This window comes from Leguminivora glycinivorella, chromosome Z (genome assembly GCF_023078275.1).
Source record: "Leguminivora glycinivorella isolate SPB_JAAS2020 chromosome Z, LegGlyc_1.1, whole genome shotgun sequence".
In the NCBI taxonomy this organism is placed as follows: domain Eukaryota; kingdom Metazoa; phylum Arthropoda; class Insecta; order Lepidoptera; family Tortricidae; genus Leguminivora; species Leguminivora glycinivorella.
Window position 1 is genome coordinate 6395437 of NC_062998.1, and position 16866 is coordinate 6412302.

The following is a 16866-nucleotide window of genomic DNA, read 5'->3' on the forward strand; positions in this document are numbered from 1 at the left end:
GACTTGACTGCTGCTAGCTCTGTACTCTATTCATTAGGTTTTTAGGGTTCCGTAGTCAACTAGGAACCCTTATAGTTTCGCCATGTCTGTCCGTCCGTCCGCGGATAATCTCAGTAACCGTTAGCACTAGAAAGCTGAAATTTGGTACCAATATGTATATTAATCACGCCGACAAAGTGCAAGAATAAAAAATGGGAAAAAATGTTTTATTAGGGTACCCCCCCTACATGTAAAGTGGGGGCTGATATTTTTTTTTCATTCCAACCCCAACGTGTGATATATTGTTGGATAGGTATTTAAAAATGAATAAGGGTTTACTAAGATCGTTTTTTGATAATATTAATATTTTCGGAAATAATCGTTCCTAAAGGAAAAAAAAGTGCGTCCCCCCCCTCTAACTTTTGAACCATATGGTTAAAAAATATGAAAAAAATCACAAAAGTAAAACTTTATAAAGACTTTCTAGGAAAATTGTTTTGAACTTCATAGGTTCAGTAGTTTTTGAGAAAAATACGGAAAACTACGGAACCCTACACTGAGCGTGGCCCGACACGCTCTTGGCCGGTTTTTAATCTAAGTACTTATAGAAAAGTAACGCAAAATGAAGTGCAAAGTAATTTGAAATACACCTAGATAAACAATCAACTGAGTAAGGAACGTTATCTACATATTTAGGTAAATTTAAGTCACATGAGACATGAACAGAGAAGGAAAGCTAGATGACGTGTATTTTTTCTCTGTCTTCTTGTATGCTACCCTTTTTACAGTTTTAATTTCTCAAAGGAGGTCAGTAGTTGACCACAAACTCAAAATAACACTCTTGAAAAAAATTAAGGGTCACTGACCTTTCACAGTAAATTGAGGTAGTGTGAGTGAAGGGTGTTTGTGTGTGTAATGGGGTAATTTGACAGATTCTGAAAATTCTCCCTACTCTACCCCCTCTTAAAAAGAAGCTGATTTGACTAGTAGGAAACTAGCCTATTGCCAACATTATAACGACGGTAGCGCTAACAAAAAAGTAATATAAAGCTGCGTTTTCACTTAGTGTTCTAAACAGTTGTGAGCGAGCATTCGTTGGTTCGTGCACCGATAAAGGTATGGAAGTCAAGTGTTTTTATCTGCCCACGAAGGAACGAACGCTCGCTCAGAACGCTATGGAAAAGCAGCTTAATACACCCGATTAACATTTTGAATTCCCACAGGAATCCGAAGTAATTCGGTAGCCCTCGGTCACCTGACGCGCGTACTAGCCGCGCTCGTCTACGGCAACGATCTCAAGATGGCCATGCTCGTCGAACACTTCAAACCGGTCTTCGTCTTCGACAAACTCGACACTGAACAACTGACTGAGGAAGAGTTCCGTATGGAACTGTTCTGCGTGCTATGTGCGAATATTGAAAGGAATTCCATCGGTGGGACGCTGAAAGACTATCTGATATCGCTGGGAGTGGTTAGGGACGCGCTAGAATATATCGTGGTAAGTTGGATTTCTATCAAAGTAAATCTCTATCAATAACTTGAGCTGGCTACCCTTGTGGAAATCTTCAAAACCGTTTTTGTATTCGACAAACTCGACACTGAGCACAGTTGCTGAGTAAGAAAAGAATTGACTCCGTTATACTAATCCTCATTTTGTTCGCCAAGTATGTTTGTTGAAAGTTGTAATTTTGTTTCAGAAAAACGCTCCATGTGTGAAGCCTACCCTGGTTTGCAACGACTCTGACGAGCTAAAGGAGTTCATCAGTCGACCTGCGCTTCGATACATCCTGCGGTTCCTAACCGGACTTGCGGCCGACCACGAACCTACTCAGGTGACTATAACATGCTAATTCTAAATTAAATATCATAAATACGCTCTTAGAATAGAATAGAATAGACGTGGCCCTAAGTATATCGCAACTGTTGCGACATGTTTCGACTCATTTAGCGTTACAGTTGACGGGTCTCCTACATGACTCGAAACATGTCGCAACAGTCGCGATATACAACCGTATATTGATTAAATATCTGAATATGTTTCACGAAATATCCGTATTATAAATGGAAAAGTGTGTGTGTCTGTTTGTTTGTCGTCTTTCACGGCAAAACAGAGCGACGATTTGACGTGATTTTTTAAGTGGAGATAGTTGAAGGGATGGAGACTGACATAGGCTAAGTTTTGTCTCTTTCTAACCCCCCCATTCCCTAAAATGGGGGGTGGAAGTTTGTATGGAGCATTCCGCAATTATCGAATTTAACGCGAGCGGCAAAAGCTAGTATAACGTCTATAAGTAGTTTCTATCCCTTTCTAATTTGTCAACAGATGCTAGTATGCGAGAAAGTGATACCGATAGTGCACCGGCTGGAGCAGGTGTCGTCCGGCGAGCACGTGGGCTCTCTCGCGGAGAACCTGCTGGAGGCGCTCAAGTCGCAGCCGCAGTGCGCCGCCAAGGTGCAGGAGGCGCGCGAGTTCACCCGCCAGGTATGACATACAACACAGGACATTTTGTCTATACACCTGGGAACCACCTATGATATGGAACGAATGCAAGTGACTGATGAGATAACGTCCGATAGAGATGTATGGAAGAAAAATACATGCTGCGCCGACCCCAAGTAATTGCGATAAGGGCAAGCGAATGATGATGATGACCTGGGAACCATTTGCTCTCAGTACGGCCTCCTTGGTGAGGCAAAGAATAGGTCTTAGCTCAGCGTCCAGTGAAATGAGCAAAGTTTCATCCGGCGTGCATTGAGACTATCTGCATACGTTTGATTTTGATGAGCTGAAGTCACTTGAGCACATCAATCAATCATTTGTCAGCAAAATAATAGGCACAGTCAATATTGTCACAATACGGTAATGAGGAGGCACATTAACATTTTATCCCGCCAGGCGGCGCCTGTGCAAGTGTCTAGGCATGTCACTGTCATTCATATGTGTGTGTGAGAGAAAAAACATATCATCTTCTCGCTCTCACGTATGGACTAATAGGGTGACGCCATCTGTCATAACCTTTGAGTGCCTCCTCATTGATATTGCAGTTAGCCTGTGCCTTAGAATTTTTTAAGGGTGTATACAAATTATGTTTGGTGAACCTCTTGAACTTGAAAAACCTACCTATTTACTAACATTAAATTTGTCCCCACAGGAGAAGAAGCGCCTTGCAATGGCAGTCCGCGAACGACAACTAGGCGCGCTCGGCATGCGCAGTAACGAACGCGGTCAAGTCACCGCGCAGTGCTCGCTGACGCAGCAAGTAGCCGATTTGGCCGAGGAGGCGGGTGCCGTGTGCTGCATCTGTAGAGAGGGCTACAAGTACCAGCCCACCAAGGTGAGTAACCTCCACACAAGAGCGTCCCGCGACTCAAATAGAACAAAATCACTGCTCAAAAAAGCTCTTTACTCATACTCATAATTTATTGAAAATATATATATTACAGCACGGGTAGCATGGTCGCGCGATAGACGATAAAATAGCAGGCCGTCCCTATCGCACTATTTGTAAGTGCGATAGGGACGGCCTGATATTTTATCGTCTATCGCGCGACCATGCTTCCCGTGCAGGTCGTATTTCATATCTACTATACAAATAATCGTTATGACAATTGGCTTATACCAATTAATACATCCATACTAATATTATAAATGGGAAAGTGTGTGTGTCTGTTGGTTTGTCCGTCTTTCACGGCAAAACGGAGCGACGAATTGTCGTGATTTTTTTAATTGGAGATATTTGAAGGGATGGAGCGTGACATAGGCTACTTTTTGTCTCTTTCTGACGCGAGCGAAGCCGCGGGTAAAAGCTAGTAATTAATATTTCCTAGTCAGGAATTTATCGAGGCTATAGTATTTACGCTCTTTAGGTCTTGACCTATCTTGTCTCTTACACTCCCTTTGCGCTTGCTTATCTTATCTTAAATGCTGTGTTTACCTGTAAGTAATTGTTGCACTTAGTCTGTAAACCATTTGCTTGTATAAATTCCAATTTTTTATAGGCCAGTGTAAACAGTTGTCGGTGAACCAAATAATTAAATAAATAAATACATCTGCGGGGCTCTTACGGATACACTTCGACCCATCAGGAAATCCTTCAGCTATTCAGGAGTTTCTCGACCATCTTCATGTGTCTGATGATGAGGCTCATGGGTAGCTCTCTGAAGTCATGTGGTGCCAGGTAACCTGCTCCAAAGTTCTTCATTATTTGTCTGGCGAGGCGATTAGATGTCTGACGGTCTCTTCCTCTTCGCCACACATCAGTGTTGTCAGATTGCCCCATCCCAGTTCTATGTCCCATTCGCGCTTGCTTGGTTTCGTAATGGATTATTGTAATAGGGATGGCATTCTGTTTAGTCCGTCAGTTAGATCGTCCAAAAATACTGAACACATATTTTTCGCTTTTTCTAATTAATGAAAAAATACAAAGATATAGAGCATCAAAGTTCCGGAGTGGGGGTTTGTGACGTCACTTCTAAGTAATAATTGTACCTAGGCGTGACGTCACGCGAAACTTCAACGCACTGTACCGTCGTCATTTTTCGTTTACGAGAAAAAAGAAAAAAATACGTCTCTAAAATTCTTTGATATCTCTGACGGACTAATTAGTTTTTTTTAGTCGCCTCGCCTATTATATTTTTTTTTTGATCACAGGTATTGGGCATCTACACATTCACCAAGCGCTGTCCGGTGGAAGAGTTCGAGGTCCGCGCACGCAAGACACTGGGCTACACAACCGTGTCGCACTACAACATCGTGCACGTGGAGTGTCACATGGCGGCCGTGCGCCTCGCCCGCGCCAGGTAATGTGCCTGCAGGGTTAGACTAAAAGAGACTTCCTGTGGCCCGTTTCTCGAAAGGTACACAAGCCTTGTATTACAAGTGGGTTTCCATGACAACCCATACGATTTGACAGTTCGCGCACTTCTAATACAAGGCTTGTACCTTTCGAGAAACGGGCCCCGGTTGTAATTTGTAACTTTCAGTTTTGAGAAATGGGCCCTAGCTAAGTTACAATTTGCAAGTGGTAGTTAATGACTAATATGACAAGTTGGAAAGAGACTTCCACTTGTAACTTGTCACTTTCAGTTTTGAGAAATGGGCTCCAGGGGCCCGTTTCTCGAAAGGTACAAGCCTTGTGTTACAAGTGCGTGAACTGTCAAATCGTATGGGTTGTCATGGAAACACACTTGTAATACAAGGCTTGTACCTTTCGAGAAACGGGCCCCTGGTCTTTTTTACGCTTACTGTAGATTTCTAACAGGTTTTCCTGTAATCTATAGATTGAAAACTATCTCAAGTATTTTTTTTGAAAATTGTATGCTTAGTAGTTCGGAGATAAAGGGGGGAATAGTAATTTACTATTTTCTTAAATCTAAAAATTATTAAAAAAAAAACTATTTTTGAAATACTTATGAAAAGCTCTTTCATTTGATATGTAACACAATATAGTTCTAGAAACTTTGATTTTTAATTTTCACTTTTACCCCACAAAAGTGGCCCCTATAATTGAATTTTCTTAATTTAAATTACATGTCCGTCTTTTGGTCACAGGTTTACATATGTGTGCCAAATTTGAAGTTAATCGGTTCGGTAGTTTCGGAGAAATTGGCTGTGACAGACGGACAGACAGACACACGACTATAAGGGTTCCGTTTTTCCTTTTTGAGCTACGGAACCCTAAAAACAACGACATTTAAGGGCCTGTATCATAGGAGTTTTAGGAAGCCAAACTAATACATTATCCCCTCGAAGCAGAGACGAGTGGGAGAGCGCCGCGCTGCAGAACGCGTCCACCCGCTGCAACGGGCTGCTGCCGCTGTGGGGCCCGCACGTGCCCGAGTCCGCCTTCGCCAGCTGCCTCGCGAGGCACACCACCTATCTCCAGGTGACGAAATATACTTTTCACCACACCAACTGGTAAAGGCTTTCTTTGCTATTCGAAAACAGATAGCAAAATTGCATTTTATCCACAAGAGTGCAAAGTAATTTCTTACAAATTTTAATTTGATGTCTAAAGCTGGGTGTTGGAATTCACGTCAGTGGGTATGATGATTTTGAATCATAAACGTTAAATAAATTGAAGTATTTTATTTATTTTGATGTTTTACAGTTCATATTTTATAGTGTTGGTGTGGTGAAACCACAGAACACCCCACTAGAAGCCAAATGCAAGCGATATTGTTCGAGACGCAAATCACCAATCCTTGCGGGGTGAGGCGGGCGCGCACGGTGCTGCCATTGGTCGTTTCAAATAATGGCGCGCCTTTATGATTAGCAGTAGGGATGGGAATGGGACATGTCTATTATAGACAATGGTACCGGTACCAGTACTGTGGTGAATTTGTTTTGCAACAAATTATAATATTATAATTAAATTATAATAAGGCCTAGTTACCCTTCGGGTTGGAAGGTCAGATGGCAGTCGCTTTCATAAAACCAGTGCCTACGCCAAATCTTGGTAGTAGTTTCCAAAGCGGACCCCAGGCTCCCATGAGCCGTGGCGAATGCCGATGCCGGGATAACGCAAGGAGGATGATAATTGTGATAGCATCTCAATAAAAATCATTCTAGTAACTAATAACTAAACTGTGCATTTTTACTTACGTTTACTAAGTTAAATAACCAACTAAATATTCTAAACTAATCAATGAACTAAATACCACTACAGACTATACAGATTCTAGATAATTATTCACTATTACAAATCTGCTTTCTTTTATATTTCATAAAATGGTAGCACATGGTACGAACGGCAGTACGAAGTTCCCGCAACAGACATAAACTAACATGGCCCCATGCCTAGTCGTTTACGTGAAAGGGATAGCATATCACATTGTTAACTCGGTAAAGAGGGATGGACGCGCCTCGGCGCCGCTCAGCACAACCATATTGACCAGTATAAATGAACTCCGCGGACAATAAACAATATTCAACAAAATAATTAATTTGACTTAACTGTGGAATGTTGTTCCATCTTTTTTACATGTAGAAGTGTTAGAAGACTTGCCACACCACTTTATGCTGTAAGAGACCATTGTTTGCAACCAAAATTGATTATTTAAGATTTTTTCCCGAGCGGACACGGACACTGTTAGCGGGTCGTATACTTGGGCGCTACTGATCGGTGTCGCACGCGTTCAAACTTTTATAAACCTGATTTGTCGTATGCTTGGTGACCGCGAGTCGCCCTGTAAGGGCCATCTTGTTGTATTGATCTGTGGGTGAAATATTTTGTGTTTCACTCGGTGGCAAAGTTTGTTTAACACAACGTTTAACGTTTGTTTAAACAACTTTGTCCCCTTGTAAAACAAATAACTATTCTGGTACCCTGTTGTACATGTTGCTGCATTTGTCACCCTCATCTCTTTTTATCCTCTCATTCACTCAAAGGCTAACTGCAAGAAATCCATCAAAGGGATAAGTTCGTCTTTGTACTGTTCTTTACTGTAATTACTGTGTTTTTTGTTATTAATTGTACAATAAAGAGTTTACTACTACTACTAAGTCCTACTAAAGTCTTGTAACTAAACGTGTGTTGAGTATAAAGAATGTACTAAAAATTCTCTTTTTCAACGCAGGAATGTACCGGCCACCGCGACATCAGCCACACCTGCACCATCCACGACCTGAAGCTGCTGTTGTGGCGGTTCGCGCGCGGCCGCACCTTCCACGACGACACTGGCGGAGGCGGCCCGCTCTCCAACATGCAGCTAGTGCCCGCCTGCTCCACATGGCTCTCTACGTGGTCAACACGTGCGTATATAAACATGTCCAGCCGGCGTATCATGCTTCCAATTTTATCACTTAACCACGTGGATAAAGTATCCGTCACGCTTTGGCAAGTATGTCAGTGTGAGAGTGACAGATGTCTTATCCACGTAGATAATGTCTGATGATGTCTGAGGTTATGCGAAGCGATGGATGATCGGGTGTCTTCAGTTAGTTATTAAGTTTATTATGTTAACGTTATTACACTAAGTATTAACAATATAGTATGATTTTTTATGCATTGCACAGTGCCTTAGTGTCTCACTGTAATACTGTGTAATTTGTTTTGAAATAAAATAAAAATAAAATAAGTGATAAAATTGGAAGCATGGTACGCCGGCAGGCAGGCAAGCGTGGTCGCGCAATAAATGATAAAACATCAGGCCGTCCCTATCGCACTTACAAATAGTGTGGTGCTTTCGGGGAGTGTGCTCAAGAGCTACGCGAGCTTATTCCACCGTCCCCATTCTACCATCGGGCTCTTAGACGCACGGCTGGTTTCCATCCTTTCTTTGTACATATTCCGCGAATTCGCACGAAGCGCTTTGCTTCTTCTTTTCTTATGCGCACTGCCAAGGAGTGGAATTCCTTGCCGGCGGCTATATTTCCGAGCTCACATAACCCGGCAACCTTCAAATCAAGGGTGAACAGGCATCTTCTGGGCGAGCTCACTCCATCGTAGGCCACGTCTTTGCCTTGGCTAGTCTGTGGCCAAGAGTAAGCCCATTTATAATAATTAAAAAAAATGTTTTGTCATTTATCGCGCGACCATGCTTGCCTGCTAGGAAGACAGGGCTTTTCGAAAGCATCTATGGATTCTCTTTTGTCTCTTAACTCTTAGAAGCATCGGGAAGACGACCACTACTGGACGAAGGTATCACCTACAATATAGTGACTGTGCGTGCGCTTGCGGTCTCGGTACAATCGTCGGACTAAACCTCTCGTTATAGCGTATTCCAGTTAAGTTGACTTTCCGCAATCCCTGCGTGAGTGTAAGGCCCGAGTGGACGCTCGGTGCCTAGCGTACACCGGGGCGTGCAACGAGGCGGGTGAGCGTGCGTCCATCCTATGCAGCGTCGACTCAGGACACTTGTATGAGCTTCAATTGTTGACATGCACGCCGCACGCCCTGCTCCGCTACACGCCCAATATGAGCGTGCACTGAGGCCTTACACTAAGAGCCAGTTGCATCAACCACATTTGACAGACACATCATCGCCACGCTGCAGACGAACTTCCCATACAATAAAATTTAGCGAATGCTTTAACGGAGACATACGGTTTGGTGCAACTGGTCCTAAGTCGGAAGTTCAGAAGTGCGTTATTGTACGTAGACTGTTAATCCGTCCTCCTGTGATGATGATATTGACACCTAACGTTGTATTATTTAAAATTAATGTATAGTGCTCAGCGTCAACGACAAGCGGATATTCCCCATCATACCTTACAAGATGCCACTAATATGTTTCACTATCCACACAGGTCGCGACTAGTAGCCCGCGAAGTAGCCGCCCTAGAGACGTCACTTGCGTGGGCGGCAGCGCGCCTGCTGTCCTCTGCGCACGACGCCGACGGCCCGCTGTACTACGCCACGCAAATGCTGCTCGTGTACCCGCTCGTCAAGTGAGTTTATACTAGAAATTAAGACAACCTAAACTCACCAACGGAGCGGCAGCTGACTTTTACGAAGGTTTTTACGAGGATTTGTTACTGGCTCACTGCCCATAAGTAGAATAAAAGCTCTGTAATCAAATTAAATAAAGCCTATATTATCTTCAAAAGAGTAAATCTAAATAATTCATTATTGATGGTTCATAAAACCGATCACTTCGGAACAAAAATCAATGGTAAGGTTTTTATACACTAGAAGCCTTGTATTTATATAATTTTAGTGATAAAGTTGAGTTTAGTTTGATATGATACTAATTATTTTGAGATGAGAGACGGAGATCATTCTTTAATTTTGATTTCGTTTTGGTTTATTATTGGTAACAAGAACGAGAAACTATAATTCTTATTAAAACATCTCTTTTTTGTTTCAGATGGAAAGCCCACAAGATCGACACATTAAAACGCCTGCTAGTGATCGGCCACGTGCGCGCCGTAGCGCCAGGCGGGCCAGCGCTGCGAGCCATCGCGTTCAAGCACCGCGCGCCGCGCCCCTGGGCCGACTACAAGCCGTACGCGCTGTTCATGGCCCTCATCGACCAGCTCTACACCACCATGTTCAAGGTAACAGGTTTATTAGCCAAGAGTACAGTCGCCCAAAAATGTGGATTACCACACCTTGGACACTGGCGATCAAATATATGAAAGAGGCGTGTTCCTATCATACAGTCTAAGCTCGTGTACGTGAACGCGTGAACGCTTGTATGAGTGAAATATGACAGGTCGACTGTTCGCGTTTTTGACAGGCGGTTACTGTGAGGTAACCGAGAGGGCATGGGTGGCACTTTCAGTGGGGAGCGGGAGTGGCGATACTGTACGATAGTACTCTTTATTATACTGTGACCCTACGGCTGAGGTTCGTTTGAACGTCATGAGACAACAAGGTCGATTTCCGCTTCCAATAATATTATGTCAGTGACAATATATATGATATTTACGTCATGCCATGTGTCAAGTCAAACATAGCGATCGTTAGAGCTCACAGAAACTTTTGTCAAAACTGGTAGACCACTTTCTTTGGCCCACTGTATGTACATGACGGGTACCCGTGGTTATCATGCTACTCGTGATCATGATGCATGTCACTGCATCGAAATATTGGGAGCTAAACAAAAATCACAAACATATTCACGATCTAAATCCCGATCAATGTTAGTCTAATGAAACTAACCGTAAATCGATGTAAAATCGCCGTCAATAGAAATTGTCAACAATGTAAACAAACCATTCTATAAAATATCAATATTCTAGCACAATTTCATTATTTTAAGGGTTGAGGATCATAATGTGATATGAATTGATTAAATAACACATGGATTTAGTCAGTAGCTGGTGAGTTAGAATGGAAATTAAAGACATTTTGACTACAAGGTTTGTTTACATTGTTCACAAATTCTATTGACGGTGACTTTAGGTATAGTCAGCAACAGAGATATGAATACATTGATTTTGATCTCTTCGAAAATAGTAGGTGGTGTAAAAATATTTATAATATTATTTTTAACTGTACCAAATATGTATTTTAAAGTACGGAATATTATTCATTTATTTATCTTTTCTCTTAGGCTAGAGTTTTACAATATGAGTATAAAAGTAAAATACAAAAACATTTACAAAACAATATAGAAACATATAAACACATTATAAAAAAAAGTACGGAAAATCGTCACTACTTTTAAAAAAAACTTGTATCTTCGTCTGTTAATGAAAAGAAAATTGTAGTAAGTATGTATGGAATGCATATAGACTTACTGCGTTTTAACTTTGAGGAACAGCGTGAGATATGAGATTTTTTAAAAGTAGTGACGATATTTATTATTTATAGTCCGGGTTTTCATTTAACAAGATTTTATAATTCAGCTTAAATATCTTACACTTAATATTGTCTTCGGTTACCGCGATAGTTACTCATGAAATAAAACTATTAATAAACGGATTAAATCGCGTATAATGAATTTACAATTCATCTCGACGTTTCGAACACTTTACACTTGTGAAACAGTCTAGCCCATATCAACACATATCTAATTCTCTCACGCCCACACCTGTGCCTGTGACCCTCTCGAACTACTCACCTTACAAAAACATTGTACAACACAATGTGACCTGCGGACCTCCCACACAAACTGACGAGCAGACAGGCCGATACCGAATCTAACAATAACATAAACTTGCGCAATCCTATCTAGCTTGGCCGTGCATCTTACTTGTCAGCCGTGACGAATGCATCGCTTTATGATTTCACACCGTTTTGTATGGCTATAAACTGGTCGCTTACTAACAAAATAGTATCAATTTAAGGACTACAATTTTATATCTAGCTTCTTCACCCTATAAAGCTAAAGCACACCTCGGACACTGGCGACCAAATATATGAAAGAGGCGTGTTCATGACACACATTCTAAGCTCGTGTAGGTGAACGCGTACCATGCTTGTATGAGTGAGATATGACAGGTCGACACAGGCGGTAACTGTGAGGTAACCGAGAGGGGTGGCATGTTACTGTACGATTACTATTATACTGTGGCTAAAGTTGGGTCAATTCGCGGCAAGAGTAACATGAGTCACAATTTTATGGCATGTTCCATTTATTCTGACGCAAGTTCAAGTGATAATCTATCTATAAATAAGTGTTACTTTCCCGAGATACGCATAGATCCTTTCATTTGCAGCTGCAGTTCAAATAAACACTCAATGAAGTCGTGACTCACGTTACTTTTACGTGGATTCACCCAGTTGCTGATTAAAGGTAAATTGATCCCCTCTAGCCTGGCATGTTGGCTTTACCACACCTCGGACACTGGCGATCAAATATATGAAAGAGGCGCGTTCCTAGCACACATTCTAAGCTCGTGTAGGTGAACGCGTACTATGCTTGTATGAGTGAAATATGACAGGTCGACTGTTCGCGTTTTTGACAGGCGGTAACTGTGAGGTAACCGAGAGGGGGTGGGCGGCACTTTCAGCGGGGAGCGGGAGTGGCCATACTGTACGATAGTACTCTTTATTATACTGTGGCTTTACACAATATCTTCAGCACATAGCACTATTCCGGACAAGGGAATTTGGTTTCACTATAGCAGTGGTCATAGCACTAATTTTCTTGGATTCACTATGTACATAAGTTCCAGTTCAAGAAGAAGAAGTTGTAATAATAGTTTTCTATGATCAATCGTTAGTTTTCTACTGCATTGCTTGTCAGTTTTACGACCTTATGAGTCAAACTAGACCCGATCTTACAATGCAACGGTATCATGAATAAAACGATATAACCTCCGTCACATATGAATAATAGTCCCTAATATTCTCACTTACACAACCGCTTATCTTTCATTTATAGACTGAACCCTATTCTACACGGTGTAACATGAGGAAACCGAATAATTTTAACAGCGTATTCCTCATCATATTAGAAGAGTAAAATGTCATATAAACTTTTCTGGATTTCGCCTACTTTTAGAGTTATAAGCAATTTTAAAATACGGACGTAAACGAACTTTCCTCGTTGATAGATGTCAAAATATAACTAGTAACTCGTCGCTAAAAAGTTTTTTTTTTTAATTGTAAATTTTTTTTGAAGTGCCAGTTTTACGAATAAAATTTACTTTTTATGTGAAAATACATCAAATGAATAAAAAAAAAACAATTAAGCGAAATTTTGCTTGACGTCATATAACGTTTTATCTTTATTTTGCCCTCAGAAACGCGTAGTTAAAATCTTTCGGTTTCTTCATGTTACACCGTGTATAAGCTTTAAAGCTACCAAACTAACAATAGTGCACAAGGTTAAGAAAGTGATATATGTATGTTCACCTGTCTCGAGCGGCATTGACACGGGAGTCTCCGTTATGCAATGGGGCCTTGGCCGTCAAACGTCCCGCTGTTTACGGATGACTTGACGGTTATATGCATCTACTGTTGAGTTTGAGATGCTGTCGGGGGCTTTAGTAGTGCTAACGGCTTTGACGGAGTGAGATTTGCTCAATGACATTGAATTTTTATACTTGTACTCAAGGGATAACTCAAAAAAGAAAGTGTATTTAACTTAGTTTTGTCATGGGCATTTTTTTTCTGTTTAATAAGTACTATTTCTTTCAAAATAGATAATTGCGATTCTCTAACTTAATAATGAACACGATTTTCATAAATTTCGCCTAATGTATTCTGGAGCTAAAAGCTTTTAAACTTAATAATATAATTCAAAAATGTTTTCGTCAACTGAACAATATCATTATACACACATACATAACGTAACACATTGTGTAGCAAATCGACTTACGTTTTCAGTTTTTATTATTTTCGGATCAAAATAGGCCGAATATATTTAGAATTTCATAAGATAAGCTGACAATGATTTCGATGTCATTTTAAAAGTCATATTTCCATGAAATTATTACGTTTATTCAACACTTCCAGCGTCACGGAAATCGTTACTAACTTATCCCTTCGGGTGGCAGCACGGATACGTCAAATAGCTGTCAGGTGGCGGCGCCATTTTGCGCGAAAATGCTCAAGTGCCAGAGGGTCTGAAGTTGGTCTGAACGGTGATCAGCGAGATATTGGCGGGAGATACAAATTTAATGATTGTTTCTTATTTTTGTATGAAAGTTGTATATAAAAAGTTTGACGCTAATATGTGCATAAAATAGGCTTTTAATTACACTGACAAACATTTGCTGTCGATATGTTAATTAGCAAATCCTCATTTTAACCTAAACCAAGGAAAAATAATCCGGATTCTTGTATAAAACAGACTAAAAAATACAGAAAAAGCACTACTCTTAAGAAAAACACTTTTTTTTACAAACATATACATGGATATACATCAGAAAAGGTAATAAAATTACACTTTTGCATTGAGATTTTACATATTACAAGCGTATTAAAATTGGGTATGAAATCCGTCTCGTAAAAAAACTGAGGTAACTTTGAAATCTTGTTTCGTTATTATTTATCAATTATATGTTTGAAATTATATACTCGTTTTGTAGAGCGTCTTAAGATATATGTATTATCACAGGCTTAAGTAACAAAAGTTCTGATTTTCAAAAATAGATGAGTTCAAAATAAGGCATGCGAAAGCTAAAGTCGATAGATGACCTTCGTACATTCTTTCATAATACCAAGTTCTTAAAGTGGTTTAATTAAAATTTTGGGGATTTCAAAGCTACATTAAATAACAATGTCTTAGTAGTGACATATTTTAATAGAAAACGACATACTAATGGGACAAAATTCGTCTAAATTATTACGCACATTTTATCCACATCGAAAATTGAATAAAATGGCCACGGTCGTGACCTTGAATATTGTGTCTCGGTGATGAAAAATTATCGAGTTTTCAGTATAAAGATTATAAACATTGGTTATCAAATAGTTAACCTAACGATTAAAGTGTTTTTTTAGGTTATTAGTACTAGATATATCTAAGTAAACGCCCAATTCCTCGGGCCAAACCTATTCATCACTCGATTATTTGAAATAAAATGCCAAATCAATAAGTAAAAACAATCAAATTTACGATTAAACTATTGTAAACTGTTTAGTACTTACCCAGGCACATTATATTTAAATCCGTATACAATTTTGTATAGAAATACACACATAAAAACACAATTTGTTTAACATCAAATTTTTAGCAAAGGCCCTGTGCCTGGCGCTTTTAAAATAAGGATTTTCTAATAATATTTATATTACAGGTAATTATTTTTGATGCGACAATTAATTATTGTGTTTTCCGCTATCTATTGTTAAAGTTTTTGTAGCTTAGGTGCGCGCGCAAACGTTTAATTTTCCCGCCAAATACGCAATGACCATTCGTGGACCATTCGGTCGACTCCCGGCGCCATGGCACTTGCGGACATTTCAAATCGGCCGGGAGTCGACCGCTCAGCACTCGGGGACTTTTGAAATCGGCCGGGAGTCGACCGCTCAGCACTCCAGTGTTTATTAACCCGACTCTATCAGTAGCATGTCATTAATCAACCTTTTCTCCCACAGTCCGTGAACGCGACAACCATCGACCAGTGGTCCGTCAAGCTAGCCGAATACATCCGGAACAACGACGAAGCGAACGCGAAAGCGGCCGAACGCATCGTCACCACGTTCACCGACGAGCTCCTCCCGTGCGCGTCCTTCGCCGAGTTCTGCGACGCGGCCGGCCTGCTCGCCGATATCCCGGACCCCGATGCCTGGCTGCAGGCCCTCATCAACGAGCAACCCTGATTCAGGGCGCTCCAGGCCGTTCTAGACAGGGCGGGGACGTCCCATTGAACGCCTGTGATTTAAACGACGAGTGGAAATGCAACATTGATAAATTGTCGTTGAAAATGCTTGCTAGTTGCAGAGTTGAGACGCTGACGCTCGAAAGACGTCGTTTCTGTTTAAACAAGGTTCAATAATTTTTCAATAGTTGTCCAATGAACCCTTCATGTGTACGGCTGTAACGGTCAATTTAATATACTGACGAATATTTTATCCAATACGACAATTGAAGGGATAGACTAGATGAAGTATTTCTCTATTGATAGTCTGTGCGGAAGGAGAAGCGTTAAGGGTCTTTACGCACGGACTATCTTGTAAGTGTTATCCGCACCAATCTTCTACAAAATGTGTAACTAATTTGAAGCAAATTAGAAGTTTCAAAATGAAATATTTTGCAATGTATTTTATGGGAATTACCCAAGCCGAGCCACCGGCCTGTGTAATGTTGTGCACGTCTCTCAATATGCATTACAATGTTAATCTTACCGCTTGAAATTAAATTAATGTATAATGTAATTGGGGCTTTAGGCCTAATTTTGCTCTAATAAAGGTTTTGCTTTTACTTGCTGTTGCTTATTTTACTTTCTTACCTACTTCACCTTTTAAAAAAATCCGCCCGTGTCAAAAAATGGTGCAGACGCCAAAATATCGACTGAAAAAAAATGGAAAGTCATATGAAACTTAATTGACAGTAACATATTTACATAATTATATAATAAACTAAGACTAAATTTAAAAGCTAGCTAATGTCTAAAATAGGCCCTTGAGGTATTGTATCAATAGATACTGGCGACATTACCTGGCTGTATCGCAAATAGGAATATGGAACGTCTGCCATAACACTTTCAGCTGTCATTTCTGTGGTCCTTGGCGTTCAAAGGGTTAAGAACTGCCAAAATTATTTCGCAAACCCCAGAAAGGCGAAGCTATGCACTTTGTCGACACCTCATACATTATGGATGCTGGCCTGGCACAGACAATTTGAATATTGCAACAATTTAATTATGGTTTAGTACACAGCGTCGGGTTTGAGCTAGAAAGCACACTGCTTGCATTTCGAATCGTATTGTAATAGCTATTTTTTATTGCTAGCTTAATTATGGATAAGGATGATTTATATAGAATTTACAATTTTTACTAAGAATCGTACCTCGATTTTTTAGCGCCACCTGTTAAATACTATCAT

General features: G+C 40.5%; 1 protein-coding gene across 1 annotated transcript in view; it reads left to right on the forward strand.

Annotated features, from left to right (window-relative positions):
• LOC125241590 (protein purity of essence) overlaps positions 1 to 16242 on the forward strand; it is a 148582-nt gene extending 132340 nt beyond the window's left edge. The window contains 11 exon segments of the mRNA XM_048150140.1: positions 1203 to 1477; positions 1677 to 1811; positions 2303 to 2461; positions 3132 to 3314; positions 4631 to 4779; positions 5735 to 5864; positions 7558 to 7696; positions 7699 to 7732; positions 9230 to 9370; positions 9790 to 9979; positions 15417 to 16242. Of these exon segments, the coding sequence (XP_048006097.1) occupies positions 1203 to 1477; positions 1677 to 1811; positions 2303 to 2461; positions 3132 to 3314; positions 4631 to 4779; positions 5735 to 5864; positions 7558 to 7696; positions 7699 to 7732; positions 9230 to 9370; positions 9790 to 9979; positions 15417 to 15641 (1760 nt within the window). The 3' untranslated portion in view covers positions 15642 to 16242.
• The last annotated feature ends 624 nt before the right edge of the window (positions 16243 to 16866 follow it).